Source organism: Girardinichthys multiradiatus, chromosome 12 (assembly GCF_021462225.1).
Source record: "Girardinichthys multiradiatus isolate DD_20200921_A chromosome 12, DD_fGirMul_XY1, whole genome shotgun sequence".
Lineage (NCBI taxonomy): Eukaryota > Metazoa > Chordata > Actinopteri > Cyprinodontiformes > Goodeidae > Girardinichthys > Girardinichthys multiradiatus.
In genome coordinates this window covers 51,960,665-51,980,568 of record NC_061805.1, presented here as the reverse complement: position 1 = coordinate 51,980,568, position 19,904 = coordinate 51,960,665, and the positions used below count along the sequence as shown (strand labels likewise).

Genomic DNA, 19,904 nt, shown 5'->3' with positions numbered 1-19,904 from the left:
GTCCTTTCTATGGGAAGGAAAAGTAAAACATTAATGGTAGTAGCTCCTTTAGAAGTTTCATCTACCAAAAATGCACTTCACTGCATTTTGTGGACATCCTGATGGTAAAGAATTACAACAGTCCAGCCTTGAAGTAACAAATGCATGGACTAGTTTTCAGTATTAATCCATCCCATTATTCCAGAGGTGAAAAAAGGAAATCCTAGAAACCTGTTTATTTTTGGGACTGAAATGAAACGTCCTATTCAAAAATAATGCAGATGTTCTTTACTTTATTAACAGATGAGCTCCTTATAAACTAAGCTGATTGTATTATCAAAGCCTCTGGTTCAAAGATGACCTCAAGTCCATTCTCTAAGGCCATAAGAATATCATTAGTGACTTTCACCGGTGCTATGATGAGCTCTGAAACCTGACTGAAAATCTTCAAACAGATCATTGCTGTGGAAACACTCACACACCTGGTTTCTCTCCACTGTCGCCACATGCTCACTCTAGACCAGAGATTTCTGCAAAGTCAATCATTCGATGAAACCATCTGAGCCTCCTTTAACAGAAAACTGACATTTTATTAAAATTGTATTGAATTTTACTGCATTGTGTTGAAAGTGGTTTGGATTAAACTGCTATAAGATGCTATAAGAATAAATAGAAGTAACCAATACTTCAATAACTGATTAAAAATTACCAAGATAACAGAATCCACGTTTCTGAATATCTTTTGAAATCTTGCTGCAAAACCGAAAGTCTGTTTTGCTTTTTCCTAATTTTTAGAGTTTATATTCTTCTACCGTAACCTTTAGAAAATAGTAGAATACAAGTCAAAACAATGACGGAAGTATTCGGGATTAAAGTGGTGTTTTTAGTATGGTTATTTATTAGTAATTTGTAATTTTACTGCAGTTTTACTTCTGGACACCAGATGTCGCCTCAGATACGGTTTAGAATGATTACTCCCATAATGCATCTCTCCTGATTTGTTGAATCTCTCCTCTTTAAGCGTCCACATCTGGAGCTCCAAGCACACAGAGACTTAATGTCACTCATTTGTTTATCTCGGAGCTTCGTGTTGATCAATCTGGATGAGAATGAGGAGCGAGTTTGGACGCAACCGTGAGTCAGAGAGTCAAAGCGAGGCTTCAACTAGGCTGGCCGCCATATTTACGTCTGATCCTTCGGTTCATGAAAATGATGATTGGTTGAATCACAGAACATCTGTGAGAAGGTGCGACCCAATCCTTGTTACGCGACGCACCTTCAGACCATCTGATCTTGAGCCGCAGCTCAGTTCAATGTTAGATGAGTTGAATATTTTTACATTTAAACGGAAAGAATGATTGAAAAGTAATAATCCTGGACAAGAGTCAGTAGAAATACCGAGATTAAATTAATGACGTTTAAATGACAAAAAGACATCTTTTCTTGTCGTTTCTGAACAAATCAAGTCAGAAGGAACCAGAAATGTCGTTAAGAAAATAACAATATAAACTAAATGTTAAATTAATTTGACATTTTTCCTCGTTAATTAAACACATGAAAACATTAATGACAACAGGCGGTGTGCAGTACTGCAGTGCTGTCCGGAAGTTGAGCAAGTATCGCGGTATTTGCTCACACGGGATTCTGACGCTGCGCGAGATTTCCACCTAAACAAAGATGGTGTCTCCCTGACGGTCCATGTGGCTCCGCGGACCTGAACGCCTTCTGAACGTTAGTTTACCGGGTTGAAGTTGATCGGTAGCAGCCAGCTGAGTCTGTGAGGAGCCCGGAGAAGAAGTCAGGATGCAGCACGACGACGTGAGTTGGATCCGTCCCTCTGCGGGTAGCAACAGGCTCTGTTTAGCTAACGTTAGCCACCGGTTTAAAAGCTGGTTGTTAACTGTTCTGTTTATTAAAGCCTAAAATCTAATCCTTCATTTCGAAAGGATTTCGAGAAAACAAATCGATTAGTGGGAGGTTTGATTCGGTCTGTATAAAGTTCATTTCGGGGGAATAAAGTTTACATGTTTGTCGTCTGGACTGAAAACGTGGATCCAGTAAACAACCATAAAGGCTCCACATTCTGTCTGTTTGCTGCAGGATGTTCTCATTTCTGCTGAAGATTGTCCTAATTGTTTCTGATTCTAGAGTTCCGTCCAGAACCCCTGATCTAGTCCTCGTTCTTTCATATTTTCCTTTCGGTGGTCCAGCATGTGTGGGTTCTCACCGGGTACTCCAGCTTCCTCCCACAGTCCAAAGACATGCCTGTTAGGTTAATTGGTCAATCTAAATTGACCTTAGGTGTATGAATGAGTGTGTGTGCATGGTTGTTTGTGTGTTGCCCTGTGATGGACTGGTGATCTGTCCAGGATGGACCCTGCCTCTCGCCCATAGACTGCTGGAGATAGACACCAGCTCCCCCGCGACCCACTATGGAATAAGCGGTAGAAAATGACTGACTGGTCCAGCCGTCTCCAGCTACAGTCCTAAGAGCCTCTGTTCTGCATCTTTTTAGATGCATTCCTGCTCCACCTCACCTGAAACCAATGGCTGAATGACCTTCTGTCATAAAGTTCTGCAGAGGCCCGGTATCGAGCCTTTTATGCGATTCAGATGTTGGATCAGTTGCCTCTTGAGACTCCTGCTTCTAAGCTTAAAGAATGTCTGGATCACAGGAAGAAAAAATGTGAAAGCAGTAAGGACTGGATCAGGAGTTCTGGACAGGACTCTAGAATCAGAAACAGTCAGGAAACACCGACTTTGAAGGGATCTGGAGTCATAGTTCTCCAGGCCTTCTGGAGGTCTCTAGTTGGACTTGTAGCTGCTTTTTAAACTAGGTTCTGAAGAAGCCGGTTCTGACTGTTTCTGTCCTCTGTGGATCTGTTTAACGTGTAAATTCTGCCTCCTGCAGGTCATCTGGAACATCATTGGAAACAAACAGTTCTGCTCCTTTAAAGTCAAGTAAGTTTGAACCTCTGAGATGTTCAGCGGTCCTGGTACATCCAACCAGAGCAGATAAAGACTCACACAAACACATCTTGATTAGTTCAAACCGGACCAGGTCGGAACTCCTGAGCTGTTGAACCGACATCCAGAGCAAACTGAAGATGATCCTTTATAACAATGCAACATGTTTCTGTGTCGGTACCAGCAGTGACCTCTGAGGTCAAAGGTTTCTGACATTTAACCAGAAACGGAGTCCATCCTTCGGTCCCCTCAGGAATCCGTCCATATTCTGTCCCTGTGTCCCCAAAGGTTTGCTGGTGATTGTTGCTTTAGGACAATCTCTTGAGCTCAGCGTCTCAAACAGCCCTCTCGCCCAATCAGATTGGCCCCAACAGCAGCAGAACCTCCTGGGTCAGGAGCTGAGCCTGATTCCAGGTGGTATCTTGAAAACGTCCCAAAGAACCAAAGTGGAAACATCTGCAGATATCAAGACAACCTTTATGGAACACATCTGAGTTTTGGTTCTGTTGATCATCATCATCTAGTGAGATCCTGTGGAGCTTCCTGAGTTATCAGAAATATTAGCTTCATCTAAACCTTCAACTTGTATGTTAGACCCAATCCCAACCAAATTATTTAAGGAAGTGTTCCCTCTGATTACCAGCCCCATTTTAGATATGATTAATCTATCTTTAGTAAATGGATCAGAACCACAGGCTTTTAAGTTAGCTGTAATTAAACCTTTACTTAAGAAACCTTCGCTTGATCGAGATGACTTAATAAATTACAGACCTATATCCAATCTTCTATTCTTATCTAAAATTCTTGAGAAAATAGTTGCTAATCAAATGTGTGAACATTTATACAGCAATGACCTGTTTGAAGAGTTTCAGTCAGGTTTCAGAGCTCATCATAGCACTGAAACAGCTCTGCTGAAAGTCACTAATGATATTCTTATGGTCTCAGATAATGGACTTGTGTCTGTTCTGGTTCTGTTAGATCTCAGTGCTACATTTGATCCAGTCGACCATAATATTCTCTTAGAAAGGCTGGAATATGCTGTAGGGATCAGGGGAACAGCGCTAGGCTGGTTTAAATCTTATCTGTCTGACAGATTCCAGTTTGTTCATGTAAATGATAAATCATCTTTAAACTCCAGGGTTAATTGTGGAGTACCACAGGGTTCAGTACTTGGCCCAATTCTCTTTACTATATATATGCTTCCAATAGGTCAAATTATCAGGCAGCATTGAATAAATGTTCACTGTTACGCTGATGATACTCAGCTTTACTTATCCATAAATCCTGATGAACCCAACCAGTTAGATAGACTACAAGCATGTCTTGAAGATATAAAAACTTGGATGACTTTAAATGTTCTGCTTCTAAATTCAGACAAGACAGAAGTTGTCGTCTTTGGACCGGAGTCTTTAAAAAAGAAACCGCTTAGTCAATCACTTAACCTGGATGCCATTAAATTGACCTCCGATAATAAAGTAAAAACCTTGGTGTTAACTTTGACTAGGACATGTCATTTAAATCCCATATTAAACAGGTTTCTAGGATTTCCTTCTTTCACCTCCAGAACATTGCCAAAATTAGAAATATCTTGTCCAGGAGTGACACTGAAAAACTAGTCCATGCATTTGTTACTTCAAGGCTGGACTATTGTAATTTTTTACTATCAGGATGTCCACAAAATGCAGTTAAAAGCCTTCAGCTGATTCAAAATGCTGCAGCAAGAGTTCTGATGAAAATTAAAAAGAGAGATCATATTTCTCCTATTTTAGCTTCTCTTCATTGGCTCCCTGTTAAATCCAGAATAGAATTTAAAATTCTCCTCCTCACATATAAAGCCCTTAATGATCTAGCTCCATCATACATCAGAGATCTGATTGGTCCATATGTTCCTAACAGAGCACTTTGTTCTCAGACTGAATTGAATTGAGTTGATGACATCACACTTCCCTGCAGCCATTTTCATCAAACTGTCTGAACCGGGTCCAGGCTTGCTAACCAGTCAGAGAAAGTCTCCCCGGAGACTGCTCAGATCATTCTCTGATTGGTTCTGTTTTTCGCAAAGCATAAACTGGAGCAGAAAACACAGAACCGGGCCAGTTTTATAGCAGAACCTGTCTGATTAGTTTGGTAATATAACATAATGAAACCATTGTTTCCTTACCTGCTCTCTGGGCCGTCTCTAAATACCGTTGGGCCCCATCGGGTCATTTCAGTCCAGTTTTTCCATCCTTAGAATGTTTTCTTTATAGAAAAATGAAGCTCAGATTTCATTGGTTGTGTAATTTGAGATGAATGTTGACATGATTAGAATTTTTTCTGTGTTTGGACCTGCATCAGAACCTAGAGCTCAATGAGAAAACCTGTATGACATCCATCCAGAATCTTACTGGACCAGTTTGGGGATGTCTGAAATTTTGTACTAAAACGTATGGATTTATCAGAACCATGATGGACCTCTGTGTGCCTCTTTCTGCTCAGAACGAAGAGTCAGAACTTCTGTCGGAATGAGTACAACCTGACTGGGTTGTGTAACCGCTCGGCTTGCCCGCTGGCCAACAGTCAGTACGCCACCATCAGGGAGGAGAAAGGTGACGCTCCATCATCATCCTCACCAGGATCAGATTATCCGAGCCGACCCGGGTTGGAGGTTTAACGGGCCTGTTTTCTGTTCCAGGTCAGTGTTTCCTCTACATGAAGGTGATCGAGAGAGCAGCTTTTCCTGCCAGGATGTGGGAGAAGGTGAGATCATCATCATCACGATGAAGCTGAGCGTCTCCTCAGCTTGTTGATATCTGTTGGCCAGACCCAAAACAAACACGATTTGCTACAGAACCATAAACATATGGAGGGATAACTTATTATGGGATGTTTTCACATTTGTTTTGTCAGCAGCTGTTCCAGGATCAGTTGAGTTTAATTCAAAACAGGAAGCAGTTTTTTAATTTCCTGAAAAAAGTTCTTGTGCCGTTTCTTGGTTTTGGTCTGAATACAACATGGGTTCTATGGTTCTTAGGTTCATGTGATTAATGAGATTAATCCAGGACAACCCAGCTGGAGAACTGTTAGATGTAGACATGTCCAGAACCTCAACCCGATTCTTTACTGAACCACCTTTTGATCCAACTTCTGTATTCGGTCTTCATCAGGGGTCCAACAGCGTCCCTCATCTGAACTCGGTTATATGTGTCCTCTTTGCCTGGTCCTTACAACCGGATCTCGGGTCGTGGGGACGTGTCTTGTCCACAGCCCTCTTCTGGTCACCCCACATATTTTCTGTCAGATTTAGTTCTGGACTTTGACTAGGCCATTCCAGAACTTTAATGTTCTGTTGATTAGGATATATTCTAAGACTCTTGAGCTTTCTAACAGACCGCTGAAGGTTTCGGGTCAGAACTGACTGGTATTTAGACAAAAACAGCCCCACAGCATGATGCTGCCACCACCCTGTTTCATTCTGGTGTTTTATTGGATGCTGTTATTTTTTGATATTACTTGCCTTTCGGAGCTGTGGTCCAAATGTTCCAGTTTGGTTCTGTTAGACCATAACACATTCTCACTCAAGGTTCTGGTAGATTCCCATCAGAAGGAAAAAGCAGAACAGAACCACCGTTCAGCTCGCATCGTCGTATAATGAGGCCACTTTGGTCCTTGCAGGACTTCAGGTTCTTCAGATTCTGATGGTTGGTGTGAACTGAAGACTGAAACTGAATCAAAAGGTGCTTCAGCAACATGTTGCCTTAAGAGAATCCATGTTTATGGAACCAGGTTCTTCTAGAACTCGTTTGATTCTGTTCAGATCCACTATTAATGTTTGTCTGCAGGTGAAGCTGAGTAAGAACTATGAGAAAGCTCTGGAGCAGATCGATGAGAACCTGATCTACTGGCCTCGGTTCATCCGGCACAAATGCAAACAGAGATTCACTAAAATCACCCAGTATCTGATCCGCATGCGCAAACTGGTGCTGAAGAGACAGTGAGTTCTGCAGAGATGCATTGGAAATTTGCCTCAGAACCGGATGATGATTCATGTTTGATGTTTTTCTCTTCCAGGAGGAAGTTGGTTCCTCTGAGCAGGAAGGTGGAGAGCAGAGAGAAACGGAAGGAGGCAAGATGGAGGCTTTATTTCAAAAAGTCCAGACAGAACTCAGTGACGATGTTCTGACTGTTTCCTGGTTTCTGTTTGCAGGAGAAGGCTCTGATCGCCGCTCAGCTGGACAACGCCATCGAGAAGGAGCTGCTGGAGAGGCTGAAGCAGGGAACGGTACAATAAACGGATCAGTGACTGCGTCTGAAGTTCTCATCCGGACCGTCCGACTCACTTGTCCTGTTTGTGTTTTCAGTACGGAGACATCTACAACTTCCCGGTGTACGCCTTCGACAGAGCTCTGGAGCAGCAGGAAGCCGAGAGCGAGTCAGACTCCGAGGAGGAGGAGGAGGAGGAGGAGGTGATGAAGCAGGAGACTTTAACAGTGGGGTGTTTAATGTCAGGATTTTACTCTGAAAGGGTTTCCTGTCTGCAGGACGTCGGGCAGAGGGAATTTGTGGCAGAAGAAGAAGTGGACGAGAGCGACCTGAGCGACTTCGAGGTAAACCAGGAAGTAGATCCTGGAATTCCTGGAATATTGTGTTGGATGGGCGTCACTGACTGGAGTTTGTCCCTCAGGACATGAACAAGCTGAAGACGAGCAGCGACGAGGAGGAGCAGGACGAATCCAATGAAGAAGAAGAGGAAGAGATGGAGGTCCAGACGAAGGCCTCCGGGTCTAAAGGCAAATCTCCGGCCAACGGCTCGTCGGTGAGGAAGAAGCGGGCCTACGTGGAGATCGAGTATGAGCAGGAGACGGAACCGGCTTCCAAGAGCAGAACCACATAGAGTTGGCATCAAACCAGGACTGCCCCCCCCCCCCCCCCCCCCTCCCATGTTGCCATGACAACACTCTGAAGCTGCTGACGGCGGAGTCCGTTGAACCCGAGCAGCACTTTGAGCCCAGTTCACCTGTCTTCACATCCAGATGGATCTGAACTGGTATCAGCTCCAAACCGGACCGACCCAGAGGGACTTGAACTGACCTCAGAAACTTCTGTGTAAACCCTAAAAATAAAACGTTTTCTCTTTTTTACTTTTAAAATCAGTTCTGTTTGGTTTTCATTAAAAAGGCCCTAAAAATAAAAGTTAATGTTTAAAAAATACCTTAAATAAATCGACAAAACTGTTAATCAGTGAGAACTCAGTAAAATGCTTTAAATAAAACGGTTCTGTTCACATTCAGAACCGTATTCTTCCTCATGGCGGTTATACAGTCAAAGGCCCGTTAAACGTGTTGGTCCGAAGTGATGAAGATGAGTCTGGAAGGAGAGATGTTACTCAGGTACAGAACCAGTGGTACCAGAATGAGTGGTTCTGTATCTGGTACCACTGGAAACCACATAGCAGCAGAATCTAAAGGTACCAATAATCATTCAGGTGAAATGTGGCTGAAGCTCGTTTTAGATCCAGATTTCCTTTTCAAAGTTGATCCGTTTCTCTGAGGACGGGTTCTATTCTTCAGCCGCTCTTCTTGTTTTTTGACCCATTTTATGAAGGAAAAAGTTTCTACATTATTAGTAAAACATTAAATGCAAGTTAACGTAGTGACATCAGGGTTCTATTAGAGATGAATGGGATCTCAGACTAATTCTCCCATCATTTAATCTTTTGTCCCAGTTTGCCTCAGACTCCTCCTGCATCTTCAGTTCATTCGTGAACCCGTCCTGCTCCTCTGTAGGAGGATCAGCTCTGAGCCGCTGCCTTGTTACAGTCTTCCTGCTGGCTGCCAGCAGCGCCTTTATTAATCTGGACTCTGTGTGTTTGATTCCCAGATATAAAACCACGCCTGTCTTGGGTATCTCATAGCCTTGGACCTCCTTAAATATTTCCCATATTCCTTCCCAATATGTCTTCCGTTTTGGGAATCTCCAAAATGTATGTGTGTGGTCCGCCCCCATCTGTCCACATAACCTCCAGCACTGGTTCTGTTCTGGTGAAAACCTCCCTTTTGTCTTTGGGGTTATAAAAAATCTAATTATGTTTTTCCAATTGAACTCTGGCCACATTCTTGACCCGGTGGTAATATGTTGCACCCTGCAAATATTACACCAATCTTTCTCTGTCATTTCATTTTCAAGTTCTCGTTGCCATTGTTCTCCTGTATAGAAAGTTGAGTTCACCCTTCTCTTTAAAAGAGCTTGGTGCAGTGCTGAAGTCCCCCATCCCATCTTTCCTTTATAAGCATCAGTTATTACTTTGATTACTCCATTTTACTCCACAGTTTTGTCTGTTTTAATGTCAGTCAGTCATTTTCTATACCGCTTATTCCATAGTGGGTCGTGGGGAGCTGGTGCCTATCTCCAGCAGTCTATGGGCGAGAGGCGGGGTTCACCCTGGCTGGGTCACCAGTCCATCACAGGGCAACACAGAAACAACACACTCATTCATACACCTAAGGGCAATTTAGAGAAACCAATTAACCTAACATCATGTCTTTGGACTGTGGGAGGAAGCTGGAGTACCCGGTGAGAACCCACGCATGCACGGGGAGAACATGCAAACTCCATGCAGAAAGACCCCCGGCCAGGAATCGAACTTCTTGCTGCAAGGCAACATTGCTACAAACTGCACCACTGTGCAGCCCTGTTTTAATGTCTTTTATTTAATAATCCCTTGCCTGTAGATGTCTGAAATGATGTGTTCTATGTAAATTAAATTTATTCTAGTAGAATCTAGTATCATATTCTAACTATTCCAGGATCTTTGTTTCTTTTTCTAATTTGTGCCTCTTTAAAATCATGTTCTAAATTTTTAGTGTGAATTTAGTTATGGGGTCTAACTGGTTATACTCTATTTTATATCATTCTTTATCCCCTAATAATTTTTGAATTTGATCATTCCTATTCTTCATTTCGATAGGTTTCCATTTGGCTGCATCATTCTGGTCACACCAACAAACTATGGGCCTCATCTTTGCTGCATAATAATAATCCTTTAAGTTTGGGATCATCATACCACCTTTATCTTTGGCTAATTGTAGTGTTACAAATCTGATCCTAGTCTGCTTCCCTCACCAAATAAATCTTGAAAACCCTTTATCACATTCTAGAAATTGATTTGGTGGTATAAGTCTGGGTAAGGACTGGTAGAGATACAGTAATCTCAGCAATATATTCAGTTTGGTTATTTCAATTCTTGAGCTAAAGTCTAGAGTCTCCATTGCCCATCTTCCTGGTGTTAAGTGTTTTATCCATTTTGAGTATTTTTCATGACCAATTTGTAGACCAGGAGCTCGCCGATTCAGCTGCCTATCAGCTCATCAGCAAACCGGAAGCCTTCAGCGGCTCTTCTAAATGGGAAAGACAAGGAAACATCTCAGTGAAACAAAGCAGATCCTCAATAAAACAGCTCCTGGTCCTAACTGTCTCACATCTACAGACAGAAACTGTGACAATGATTGAACTAGAACTTATCTTCTGCCACACAGTGAGGACCATAAGGGAGGTAAACCATCGCCAGAGATCACAGTTGAGTCTCCATGGAAACCATTAGCTCTGTCTGGCTGTATGGGAGTTCTTTCCTACCATCACAAACGTAAACATGAAGTTTTTCTAAACTCTTATGGAACTTTTAACTGGACCTGGAACCTTCTTCTGATGAGACCAAGAATGAGTTGTTCAGCAGCAGAAACTCCAGGCGGATCTGTCTGAAACCAGGGGTTATTATAGCATGCCACGCCCACCGGTAGGTACGGTGGAGGAGCTTTGATGCTGTTTCACCTCCAAAGGTCCTGGTAACCCCGTTAGAGAGCATAGCATCATGAATCTTTGTAATACCAGAATATTTTAAATAAAATCACAACATTCAAAGTGGGTCGTCCGCAGGTCCGTTTTCTCCTCAGAGATCCATTTACTGCAGGAATATCTACGCTTAGATTTTAATTTGGTTCCACTTCACCACCAAAACCGGCCACCAGGTGGGGCTGTCAGGAATCATTTGGCTAACAAATAAGAATTTAATTGAAGACTGGTTCTAATCCATTGAGTGAAAACTAAAACGTTCAGGTTCTCCACGGGACAATCACTCGCCCGAAAGCTTTTAATTTATTGTAAACATCAAAAAACGCCAGGCTGTTCAGATAAAATAAACGCTGTTGTCTGCGCTGCACAACCTGAACACCAGATGGCAGTAGTTGTTACATACTGTTCCTTTAACTTGAATTTATTTCTACTTGACGGGTGTCGGACCAGAACCACATGCACAGAATTAGGTGTTTATGTTTTACACCCAGAGACCAGGATGATGGACACCTTCAGGAAAACTGGCTTTCCTTTATTAGCTAGGTTGGCACATGAAGTTCAACGGGTTGGATGTTTCAAGGTCCAACATTAGTTAAATGTTGCCCTCTACTGGCAGAAGACAGAACCACATATGGTCCAGACAAATCACAGGAATCCTCAGAGAACGTACAGTATTTATACTTTATTTACAAATAATAACTGAGTCCCCATATTTATTGATGACAGTCACAGCTGAAGAAAAATCAGAACAATTTCAGAACATAAATAATCATGAGAATTTCGATGGAAGCGTAAGCGGACAGAAAATCAGACGATGAAAACAGAGAAGGAAATGTTCGGATCACGATGCTGCCAGCAAGCGGAGACCAACCTGGATTTTAGTAGCTTGTTTTCGACTGAGGACCAGGATCAAATTCTACGCAAGAACTCCAGAACACTGCCCCCTGCTGGCAGTGTTCTGTTAGTGTCTCTGTAAATGACATGCTTTCTGTTTTCCTTTGGTGAGCGAAGCTTTAAGGCGACAGAACCAACAGAACTTGCACTTTTCCTGTTTTTGGGCATCCAGTAACTTTACGTTGTCGTCTTTGACTCTTTGGTCCCGGCAAACATCCAGATGAAAACTTGAAAAACTAAAGTGCTGATAAGGAAGTGAAAGAAGTTAGTGTGGAGAAGTGATTGTTGTGAAAGGTAAAGATGTTTTTTTCATTGTTCTGCTGATGGTACGGAGCAGGAAGCTGCGTTAAGAAAAACAACTAGAAGGAACCGAGCGTCAACCAATCAGCAGAGGTTTCACTGGATATGTACACATGGACCTCAGACGGACCAGAACCAGATCAGCCACATCACAGGACGACTGAACCCATCGTCCAAACACCACCACAGGCACAGAGCGATGATGCAGAACTGGGACCAGTTCCTGTCGGGATACATTTATGGAAAACTGAGTCGGAATTAAATCTGAAATCAGGGGAACACACATCTCATTTATTAAGATTATTATTATTTTATTATTAATATTAGTGAGAGAAGCTGCTGCAGGCTGGAGATTAGAAGATATTTCAGAATTATTACATTCAAAAGTAAACGTTCTTTTACGGTTCTTCTGAAACGTTCCTGAAACAACTGTTCTGGTCGGTCTGGGAGAACTGGGCTTACATTCTTTAAACTAAATGTTCTTGTTTCCTCAGTGAGCTCCAGACAGAAACTCATCAACCATCTAAATCACAGTCGGTCAACAGAAGCAGCTTGGAAGATTTCTGCGATATTTTCCGAACTTTTCTTGTTTCTCCTCAAAGATCCGTTAAACTTCAGGAACATCTACGCTTAAAATGACGTTTTTGGTCCAACGCGGAAAAACACGACGTCATAAATGATTTTAAATTGGGTGCACTTCACTTCACAGCCAAAACCGGCCACTAGGTGGTGGTGTCAGGATGTCAGGAATCATTTGGCTAAAAACATCAACAAAAAGGAATTTCATAAAAGACCGGTTCTGATCCACAGAGGGAGAACTACACTGCTCAGGTTCTTTATTCTGCTTCCTCTCCGCGGGACGATCACTCGGCTGAAATCTTTCAGCTTTCATGTAAACATCGTTGGACAGACGCAAAATAAGGTCCAAACGGTTTCTCTGCATCAGATTCTCATTTATCGGGCTCACAAAGACCGGTTCTATCATTATTAATGTGGGTTCCAACCAGTCCAGGTTTTTTTCCCATCGGTCTGTCAGCAGGTAAAGGACCGCTCCACTGATTTACACTCAGATCCATGGAAACCAAACGCACCCCGGGTTCTGTGTTCTGATTGGATAGACTGATCACTAGGCGGCCACCGATTGGACGATTCCTGAAGAAGCTTCGTGTTGCTGAGCACCAAAAGCAGACGGATCAGCTGCAGCTTTTCCGAGGTGGGATGGACCACTGCAGAACTTCGGGTCATAAATAACATCTGGACTGCATGTCACCTATCCCTAGTCAAGACTAGAACCAAAGTACCGACTGAGTAAACCCGGAAACCTGCTGGGAAGTCCAGACATCCAGACTGGGATCTGCTAGAATTTGTGGTTTTTAAGAGCTCATGACCTGGATTGTAGACGGGTCCGGAGAAAAATCTGGAAGCCTTCTGCTTTGAACCCACAGTTTGGACTGTGACATTTTCCAGACTCTTCAGAACCTCTGCGAGAGACTCCTGATTCTGGTCTTGGGTTAGGCCTAGTCTGGGATCAGGTTCTGGATGCTGTGTTTCCTGTTAAAACCAGGATTTTCTTAACTCTGGCCAAATCTGGACCTTTAGGTTCTGGTTTCCCAGGACGCTCATGGTTTAGATCTGGAATCTGATTCCAGACTCGACCCAACAGCCTGTTTCCAGAGTCTGAACCAATAGTCCAGACGGATATTGATCGTTGAGGACTTATTGGACCCGATGCAGTCGTAATGTGTACCAGCACCGGTTCAACTAAATTCCAGGCTTAGGAAACGTTTGGACTAAAAAGTAAGGAGAACGTTTTGGGGCTCAGCTTCAATCTTTATCTGCGGGCTTCGTCTCGGCCTTTTCTGTGACTCGGTTCTGACTGGACACAGACTAGAGAAAATGTTCCGGGATTAGGTGCAGTCAGATTTTCCAGAAACAAGGTTCTGAGCGGCAAAGACCACGTCACCTGTTCAGACCTGGATCTTCTGATAAGCTTTAGTCGAGTTGGACCAGCGGAGGTCCGGGCCTGGAAGGGAACTCTGGTGCTGGGCCCAGGAACACTGTGTCAGATCAGTTTATTGAGTTCTTGTGCCTTATTCTGGGACAGATTGAGGTTCTAACTGGGTCCGGACTTGTCAGCTGAGCTGGATCTGGTCCAGAGGAGGGTCAGACAGTAAAATGATTTAGCTGATTGGATGAATGATTTGGGTTCTGATCTGATTGGAGAACAGGTTTTTGGACTGATCTCGCTCTGCGTGGTGGTGGTTGTCTCGGTCCGTCTGTTGGCCGGGCTGACGGTTCTGAGGTTAGCAGCTGCAGCCCTCTTTAGCCGGCTGGCTGTCGGCGTTCAGGCGGCCTCCCTGCGGCGCTGAGGGTTTGTGTTGGACCCCGGACTCTGCAGCGTTCAGGTCCAGACTGCCATCCTGGATGTTCTGGTAGATCTTCTTGGCTGCCTCCAGGAAGGCCTCCTCCACGTTTTCTCCTCTGAGGAAGAAAACCAGGAAGCTTTGAGCTCTTTGGTGAAGAAATCTTTATTCTCACAGAAAACTGGACTCCATCCCACCCAGCAACATGGGACGGAGATGTTTGGACTCTTACGTTTTAGCGCTGGCTTCCAGGAACAGCAGACCTGCACGAACAGGAAGCAGAGACAGAACCAGTCAGTAACCATTAAAACCAGCATCCTGTCTGATAGATTGCCCATCAGCAGATGGACCCTCACCGTTCTCCTCGGCGAACTGCTTGGCCTCCTCGTACGTGACGTCTCTCTGAGCCTCCAGGTCGGCCTTGTTCCCGATCAGGATGATCACCTGGAAACGGATCGGGTCCCGGTTTAACAGGGGAAAACAGAAGCTTCCTAAAGGTTCGGTCTAATGACTGACACATCTGGGTCAGAGGAAGAAGAAACATGGATGTGGGCAGAAACTGCTCCACCTAGTGACCACAGACTGTATTACAGCTGATCTGTAACCCAAAGATCTGCATCACTGATCTGCATGTGAACCAGATTAGATCCATATCAGAGGACCTGTTCTGGGTACTGAACTGACCCGTAGACGTGTTCATCACTCACCGTGTTTGGGTTGGTCAGGTTCCGGGCGTCCGTCAGCCAGCTGCTCAGGTGATTATAGGTACTTCTCCTGAAAAACAAAAGTAGAAGTTTACCATCCAACTGAAGAGGAAGTTCTGACCCGATGCCAAGGCGACAGAAAAACATGAAAGTTTGAGGAAAATCTTTTAAAAACAGACCTGACAATATGAAATTTAATCTGCAGCCTTGAATTAATGTGTCGTTTTATTCCGTGCCTAAATTAAAAAAAATTAATTAAATTACAGTAAAAAAAAAAGAAAATAAATGACTCAAACTGATTTAAATAAGATAATTTAATTAAAAATAGTTTAAAAAAAATCTTTATGTGAAAATCTCAATTATTACATTAAAATTAATAATAAATAGAATTAAACAAAAATTGTATTTATAGTGAAAGAAAAATCAATAAATCAGAAAATAGGAAAGATGAACATTAAATCTGTGGCTTATTAAAAATGGATCACATCACTACAGAAACAGAAAACTAACTGAAATCATCCTGATAGAAAAAGTTTCAGAAAATTAGCTTCAAACTTTTCTGTCTTTGTGCAGAAATGACAGGACGGGCAGAAAATGATACTTAGTAAAAACCGTAGAGCTGAGATGATTATGATTTACCAGCATAACAGAATCAGCTAGTTTTGCTCTAGAAAGGACCTGAAACAAGAACCATCGATGTTCCTAAATGATAATTCAACCAAGTAGTTTATAATACAACACTTAAAGGAAATATTTCATAGTGAAATTCCCATTTTTACCTTGCAGTAAACAGTGGTTATTACACCATACCTCCCTCTGCCCCCCACCTCTCCATACCTGGTGATGTCATAGACCATGAGGGCCCCCGCAGCCCCTCTGTAGTAGGACCTGGTGACGGCCCTGAAGCGCTCCTGACCGGCAGTGTCCCAAATCTGCAGCTTCACCTTCTGTCCGTGGACCTCCATGATCCTCGTCCCAAACTCCACGCCGATGGTGTGAGGACAGTCGGCCATGACTGCAAACACACAGAGAGACGCCATAATGGCCGTAAACCCACACCAGAACCCGGTTCAGAACAGCAGCACACTGGACGCCCTGTTTCTGACGGGATCAGCAACATCAAGCGGGAAATATTCCCTAACGACGAGTTCAGAGACTCTTTAACACTAAGAATCGTTGCAGGTTTCAAACCTGAATGAAGATTTTTTGACCCTGAGCTCTGAGCTGAAGGAGGCGAAGCAAAGATCACTTACATTTTTTCTCCGTGAATTGATGCAGCAAACACGACTTCCCGACGCCCATATCTCCTGAAACACACACACAAATTAAAGGTGAACTGCTGCTGTCATGAGGAGGATCGTTTCAGTTTCCCTGGAGTCCAGATTAAACATCTGAAGAGTTATGACCAAATAAAACATTCATTTCACAATAATAAGATGCTGAGTAGCAGCTGATCCGATGCATAGACTGAATCACTGTGAGCACATCTGTAACAGCAGGAGTTTTATCCATCTGCCAGTCTGGAGCATACAGCTGTGAGGTAACAATGCCAAGCTGGAAAGACATCAGCAATGGCCGTAGCGCAGTCTGTCTGGATGAGGACATCCATCTTTCTACAGACAGGAGGATTATCCCCAAATGGAAACATCTCAGACAGCTGCAAAATCTTCCTAGGACCGGACTGGACGTCCCGACAGATTCACCCCAACATCAGAGCGTGAAGTTCAGAGAGTGAAGAGTGGACCAGAAATCCTCCACAGTGACGTGAAGCAACGAGAGAGAGAGAAAATCACTGCTGAGAGCTACTGCTGCTGGAAGAGGTTATAAAAGCTGCTGGATCATGAAGTGGACTAGGTTCTGATTCATAAATAACTCAGTGTGGTTCTGTTCGGGTTTCAGCAACTTGAACTCACCGATTATGATGTATTTGAAGATGTATGAGTAGTTGTAGGGAGCGGCTGTCATCGTGACTCTGTGAAGGAGACAAACAGGGAAACAGTGAGTAACTGACCCGCTCCGATAGTCCGAACCGGGTCCGCCCAATGTCGAAGAACCCTAACTCGAGCCAGAGGTAACTAGGCTGGACCCAGGACCCGGTTCCATGGAGGTTCACCGTGTTTAGCAGAAGTCCTAAAGCCGATCAGCTGACTTCCCTCTTTGAGCTAACCGGCTAACGGCTAACAGCAGGAGGCCATTTTCTGTCAAACTACGGGAAGAATGATCAAACTACATCCTGACAGACCGTCCGGGAACAGAACCTGGACTTTTACCTTCAGTCCGGCGGTCTGGTCCTCCTGGAAACTGGTTAAACTGCTGGTTATGCTGCTAGTTAAAGCTGTCAACCCGCTGATCCGTCAGGAAACCTGTGCCACGCTTCCGGTTCTTCTTCTTCTTCTGGGTTTCAGCGCAGATTCTGTCCTAAATGTTTTACTACTGCCACCTAGAGGAGTTTTATTTTAGTTTCTACAAGCCGTAATTACAGCCGTTCATCTTCACGTTTTGCCAAAGACTTTCATGTGTTTTATTATGATTTTATGAAACAAACCAACATAAAGCAAACCATTATATAGTTTCTATTTCTATTTACAAATCAGAATCTGAGAAGTGTATTTGTATTAATCTCCCCTGGGTCAGAACTCTATAGAACCACCTCTGGCTGTGGGTCTTAAGGGTTTGTCTACACAAGCTTTGGACATGGACAGACTGACATTTTCTTAGTTTTACTCTGTAAAACATCTCCAGTTCGGCGTGGTGCTGATGGTGTGGGGGTTTAACACACCACCAGAGACAGAGGCTACAGGCCTCAAAGTGGCTGTCCTGGGTTCGAGTCCTGGACCCGGTGACATTTGCTGAATGTCACCCCCTCTCTACCCCTCTTTCTCAGATGCAAAACATTAGAAAACATCAGTTTTCAATTCCTGCCACATATCCTCAGTTGGATTTGGGTCTGGACTTTGACTAGGCCATTCTCATACATGAAAATGCCTTGACCTAAACCATCTGATTGTATCTTAGTCTGTATGTACAGGGTGGTTGTCCTGCTGGAAGCTGAACCTCTACCTCAGTCTCAGATCTTCTGCAGGATTTAGCTCCATCCATCTTCCCATTAACTCTGACCAGCTTCCTTGTTCCTTGCGAAGGAAAGCATCCCCACAGCGTGATGGTCGTAGCACACGCGTGCTAAAACCCCATCTGTGTGTACTGCATTCTGCGTGCAAAAAAAGGGTTTGATCTGTTTTTGTTTGCTTGGCTTTAGTTTATCTATCGAATCGTTTCAGACTGAGCAGAAAGCAGCAGCTGAAGCTCCACACTGCTTCATGTATCATAGGGTCTTCATCATAACGTTCTCCCACTTTATTCTCATCGTCACTACACCAAGTTTATTTCTAATATTGCTTTTACCATCAAAGATTTTTCTGGACATAAAATGTTGCTGATATCTACTTGTTACTTAGATAACTCAGCCTGTCTTGTGCTGTACTCTGCTGTGGAGGAACAGAGTGTGTTGTTCTCCGTTTAGCTCCACAGGGTTTACTCCTGGAGCAAGCCCAGCGAATGCTGCTCTTGGAGTGCATAATGCTGCAACAGTTGTTGGTATGTTGTGTTGACCGTGATGTGCAGTGTTAGTTTTTCACAAAGAGCGTTTTGTTTGCCTCCCATGAAGTCACTTTTGGTCTCTCCTGATCAGAGTGTCTTCTTCTACATGTTTGCTGTGTCTCTTACATGCCTAAAATTAGTACTTTAAACAGATTCCCCAACCAGAGCTGTGGATCTCTGCAGCTCCTCCAGAGTTATCATGGACCTCTTGGCTGCTTTTCTGATTAATGCTCTCCCGTCAGTTTAGGTGAACGTTCATGTCTTGGTAGGTCTGCAGTTGGTCCATCCTCTTTCCATGTTCAGATGATGGATTGAACAGAACTCTTCGAGATGTTCAGAGCTTGGGTTGTTGTTGTTGAACCTAGTTCTAATCAGGTCAAAAGATAGATGCAATGTAAAGATGATCAGGGAACTGTCTATGGGAATCAAAGACGTTCTAATCTACCGGTCTCCATCCAATGTGTTTGAATGGCAAGAAATGTTATGTGTGACCAATGACAGAGTCTCAGATGTCTTTTGTCTTAGATGTCGAGGCCAGTTGGTTGCATAGATCTCTACGTCTCCCTTTTATAAGTCAGTCGGTATTGCTTTGGAAACATCATGGTTGCAATTCAATTCAATTCAGTTTTATTTATATAGCTCCAATTCACAACACATGTCGTCTCAAGTATCTTCACAACAGTCAGGTTCATACATTCCTATTAATCGTAACCATTGAACAGTTCAGTCAGATTCAGTTATTTCTTCAAATTGGATAAAAAGTTTTTCTATCTAAGGAAACCCAGCAGATTGCATCCAGTCAGTGACTTGTAGCATTCACTCCTCCTGGATGAGCATGTAGAGACAGTGGACAGTCACTGGTGTTGACTTTGCAGCAATCCCTCATACTGAGCATGCATGTAGCGACAGTGGAGAGGAAAAACTCCCTTTTAACAGGAAGAAACCTCCAGCAGAACCAGAACCAGGCTCAGTGTGAGCGGCCATCTGCCACGACCGACTGGGGGTTTGAGAGAACAGAGCAGAGACACAAAGAGAACAAAGAAGCACTGATCCAGGAGTACTTTCTATGGGAAGGAAAAGTAAATGTTAATGGATGTAGCTCCTTTAGTCGTTTCATCTAGAAAGAAAGAACAGATAAACTCTGAGCCAGTTTTCAAGGTTAGAGTCTGAAAGAGAAAACATATGTGTATATTGTACATTGTAAATATGTATATTCTGTAATGCAAAAACAAAACCAAAGAGCAAAGTGTACCGGAGTCAAATTCCTTGTTTG

General features: G+C 43.4%; 2 protein-coding genes and 1 non-coding gene across 4 annotated transcripts; 2 read left to right on the top strand and 1 right to left on the bottom strand.

Moving 5' to 3' along the window:
* Positions 1-1,170: 1,170 nt before the first annotated feature.
* Positions 1,171-1,272, top strand: LOC124878650. Its single transcript, XR_007040836.1, has one exon. It is a non-coding gene; the product is annotated as a small nucleolar RNA U13 (small nucleolar RNA).
* Positions 1,273-1,276: 4 nt separating this feature from the next.
* mak16 (MAK16 homolog (S. cerevisiae)) lies at positions 1,277-8,075 on the top strand. Of its 2 annotated transcripts, none has more exons than XM_047380373.1 (10): positions 1,277-1,797; positions 2,891-2,940; positions 5,425-5,534; positions 5,621-5,685; positions 6,768-6,919; positions 6,997-7,051; positions 7,133-7,207; positions 7,287-7,388; positions 7,467-7,532; positions 7,610-8,075. In XM_047380373.1, exons 1-10 carry the CDS (start codon positions 1,783-1,785, stop codon positions 7,817-7,819), a joined length of 900 nt encoding a protein of 299 aa, XP_047236329.1. In that variant the 5' UTR covers positions 1,277-1,782; the 3' UTR covers positions 7,820-8,075. The 2 variants fall into 2 exon arrangements, with proteins under 2 accessions (XP_047236329.1, XP_047236328.1); XM_047380372.1 differs by having other exon boundaries at positions 1,546-1,797; positions 7,287-7,391.
* Positions 8,076-11,435: 3,360 nt separating this feature from the next.
* LOC124878401 (ras-related protein Rab-14-like) lies at positions 11,436-17,461 on the bottom strand. Its single transcript, XM_047382323.1, has 8 exons — positions 17,305-17,461; positions 16,948-17,006; positions 16,288-16,341; positions 15,872-16,049; positions 15,038-15,104; positions 14,687-14,774; positions 14,563-14,593; positions 11,436-14,448 (listed from the first exon to the last, which is right to left on the bottom strand). Exons 2-8 carry the CDS (start codon positions 16,997-16,999, stop codon positions 14,271-14,273), a joined length of 648 nt encoding a protein of 215 aa, XP_047238279.1. The 5' UTR covers positions 17,000-17,006; positions 17,305-17,461; the 3' UTR covers positions 11,436-14,270.
* Between the last annotated feature and the right edge of the window lie 2,443 nt (positions 17,462-19,904).

What these genes read in the sequence shown, in the direction of transcription:
- mak16 (XM_047380372.1), top strand. An exon ending in TTCTGCTCCTTTAAAGTCAA is followed by an intron (nt 2,941 to 5,424) that starts GTAAGTTTGAAC and finishes CTTTCTGCTCAG; the next exon opens with AACGAAGAGTCAGAACTTCT. An exon ending in GCAGAGAGAAACGGAAGGAG is followed by an intron (nt 7,052 to 7,132) that starts GCAAGATGGAGG and finishes TTCTGTTTGCAG; the next exon opens with GAGAAGGCTCTGATCGCCGC.
- LOC124878401 (XM_047382323.1), bottom strand. Translation starts at nt 16,999, where the DNA reads ATGACAGCCGCTCCCTACAACTACTCATACATCTTCAAATACATCATA. An exon ending in ATGGTCTATGACATCACCAG is followed by an intron (nt 15,105 to 15,871) that starts GTATGGAGAGGT and finishes TTTGTTTTTCAG; the next exon opens with GAGAAGTACCTATAATCACC. An exon ending in CTGGAAGCCAGCGCTAAAAC is followed by an intron (nt 14,449 to 14,562) that starts GTAAGAGTCCAA and finishes TTTCTTCCTCAG; the next exon opens with AGGAGAAAACGTGGAGGAGG.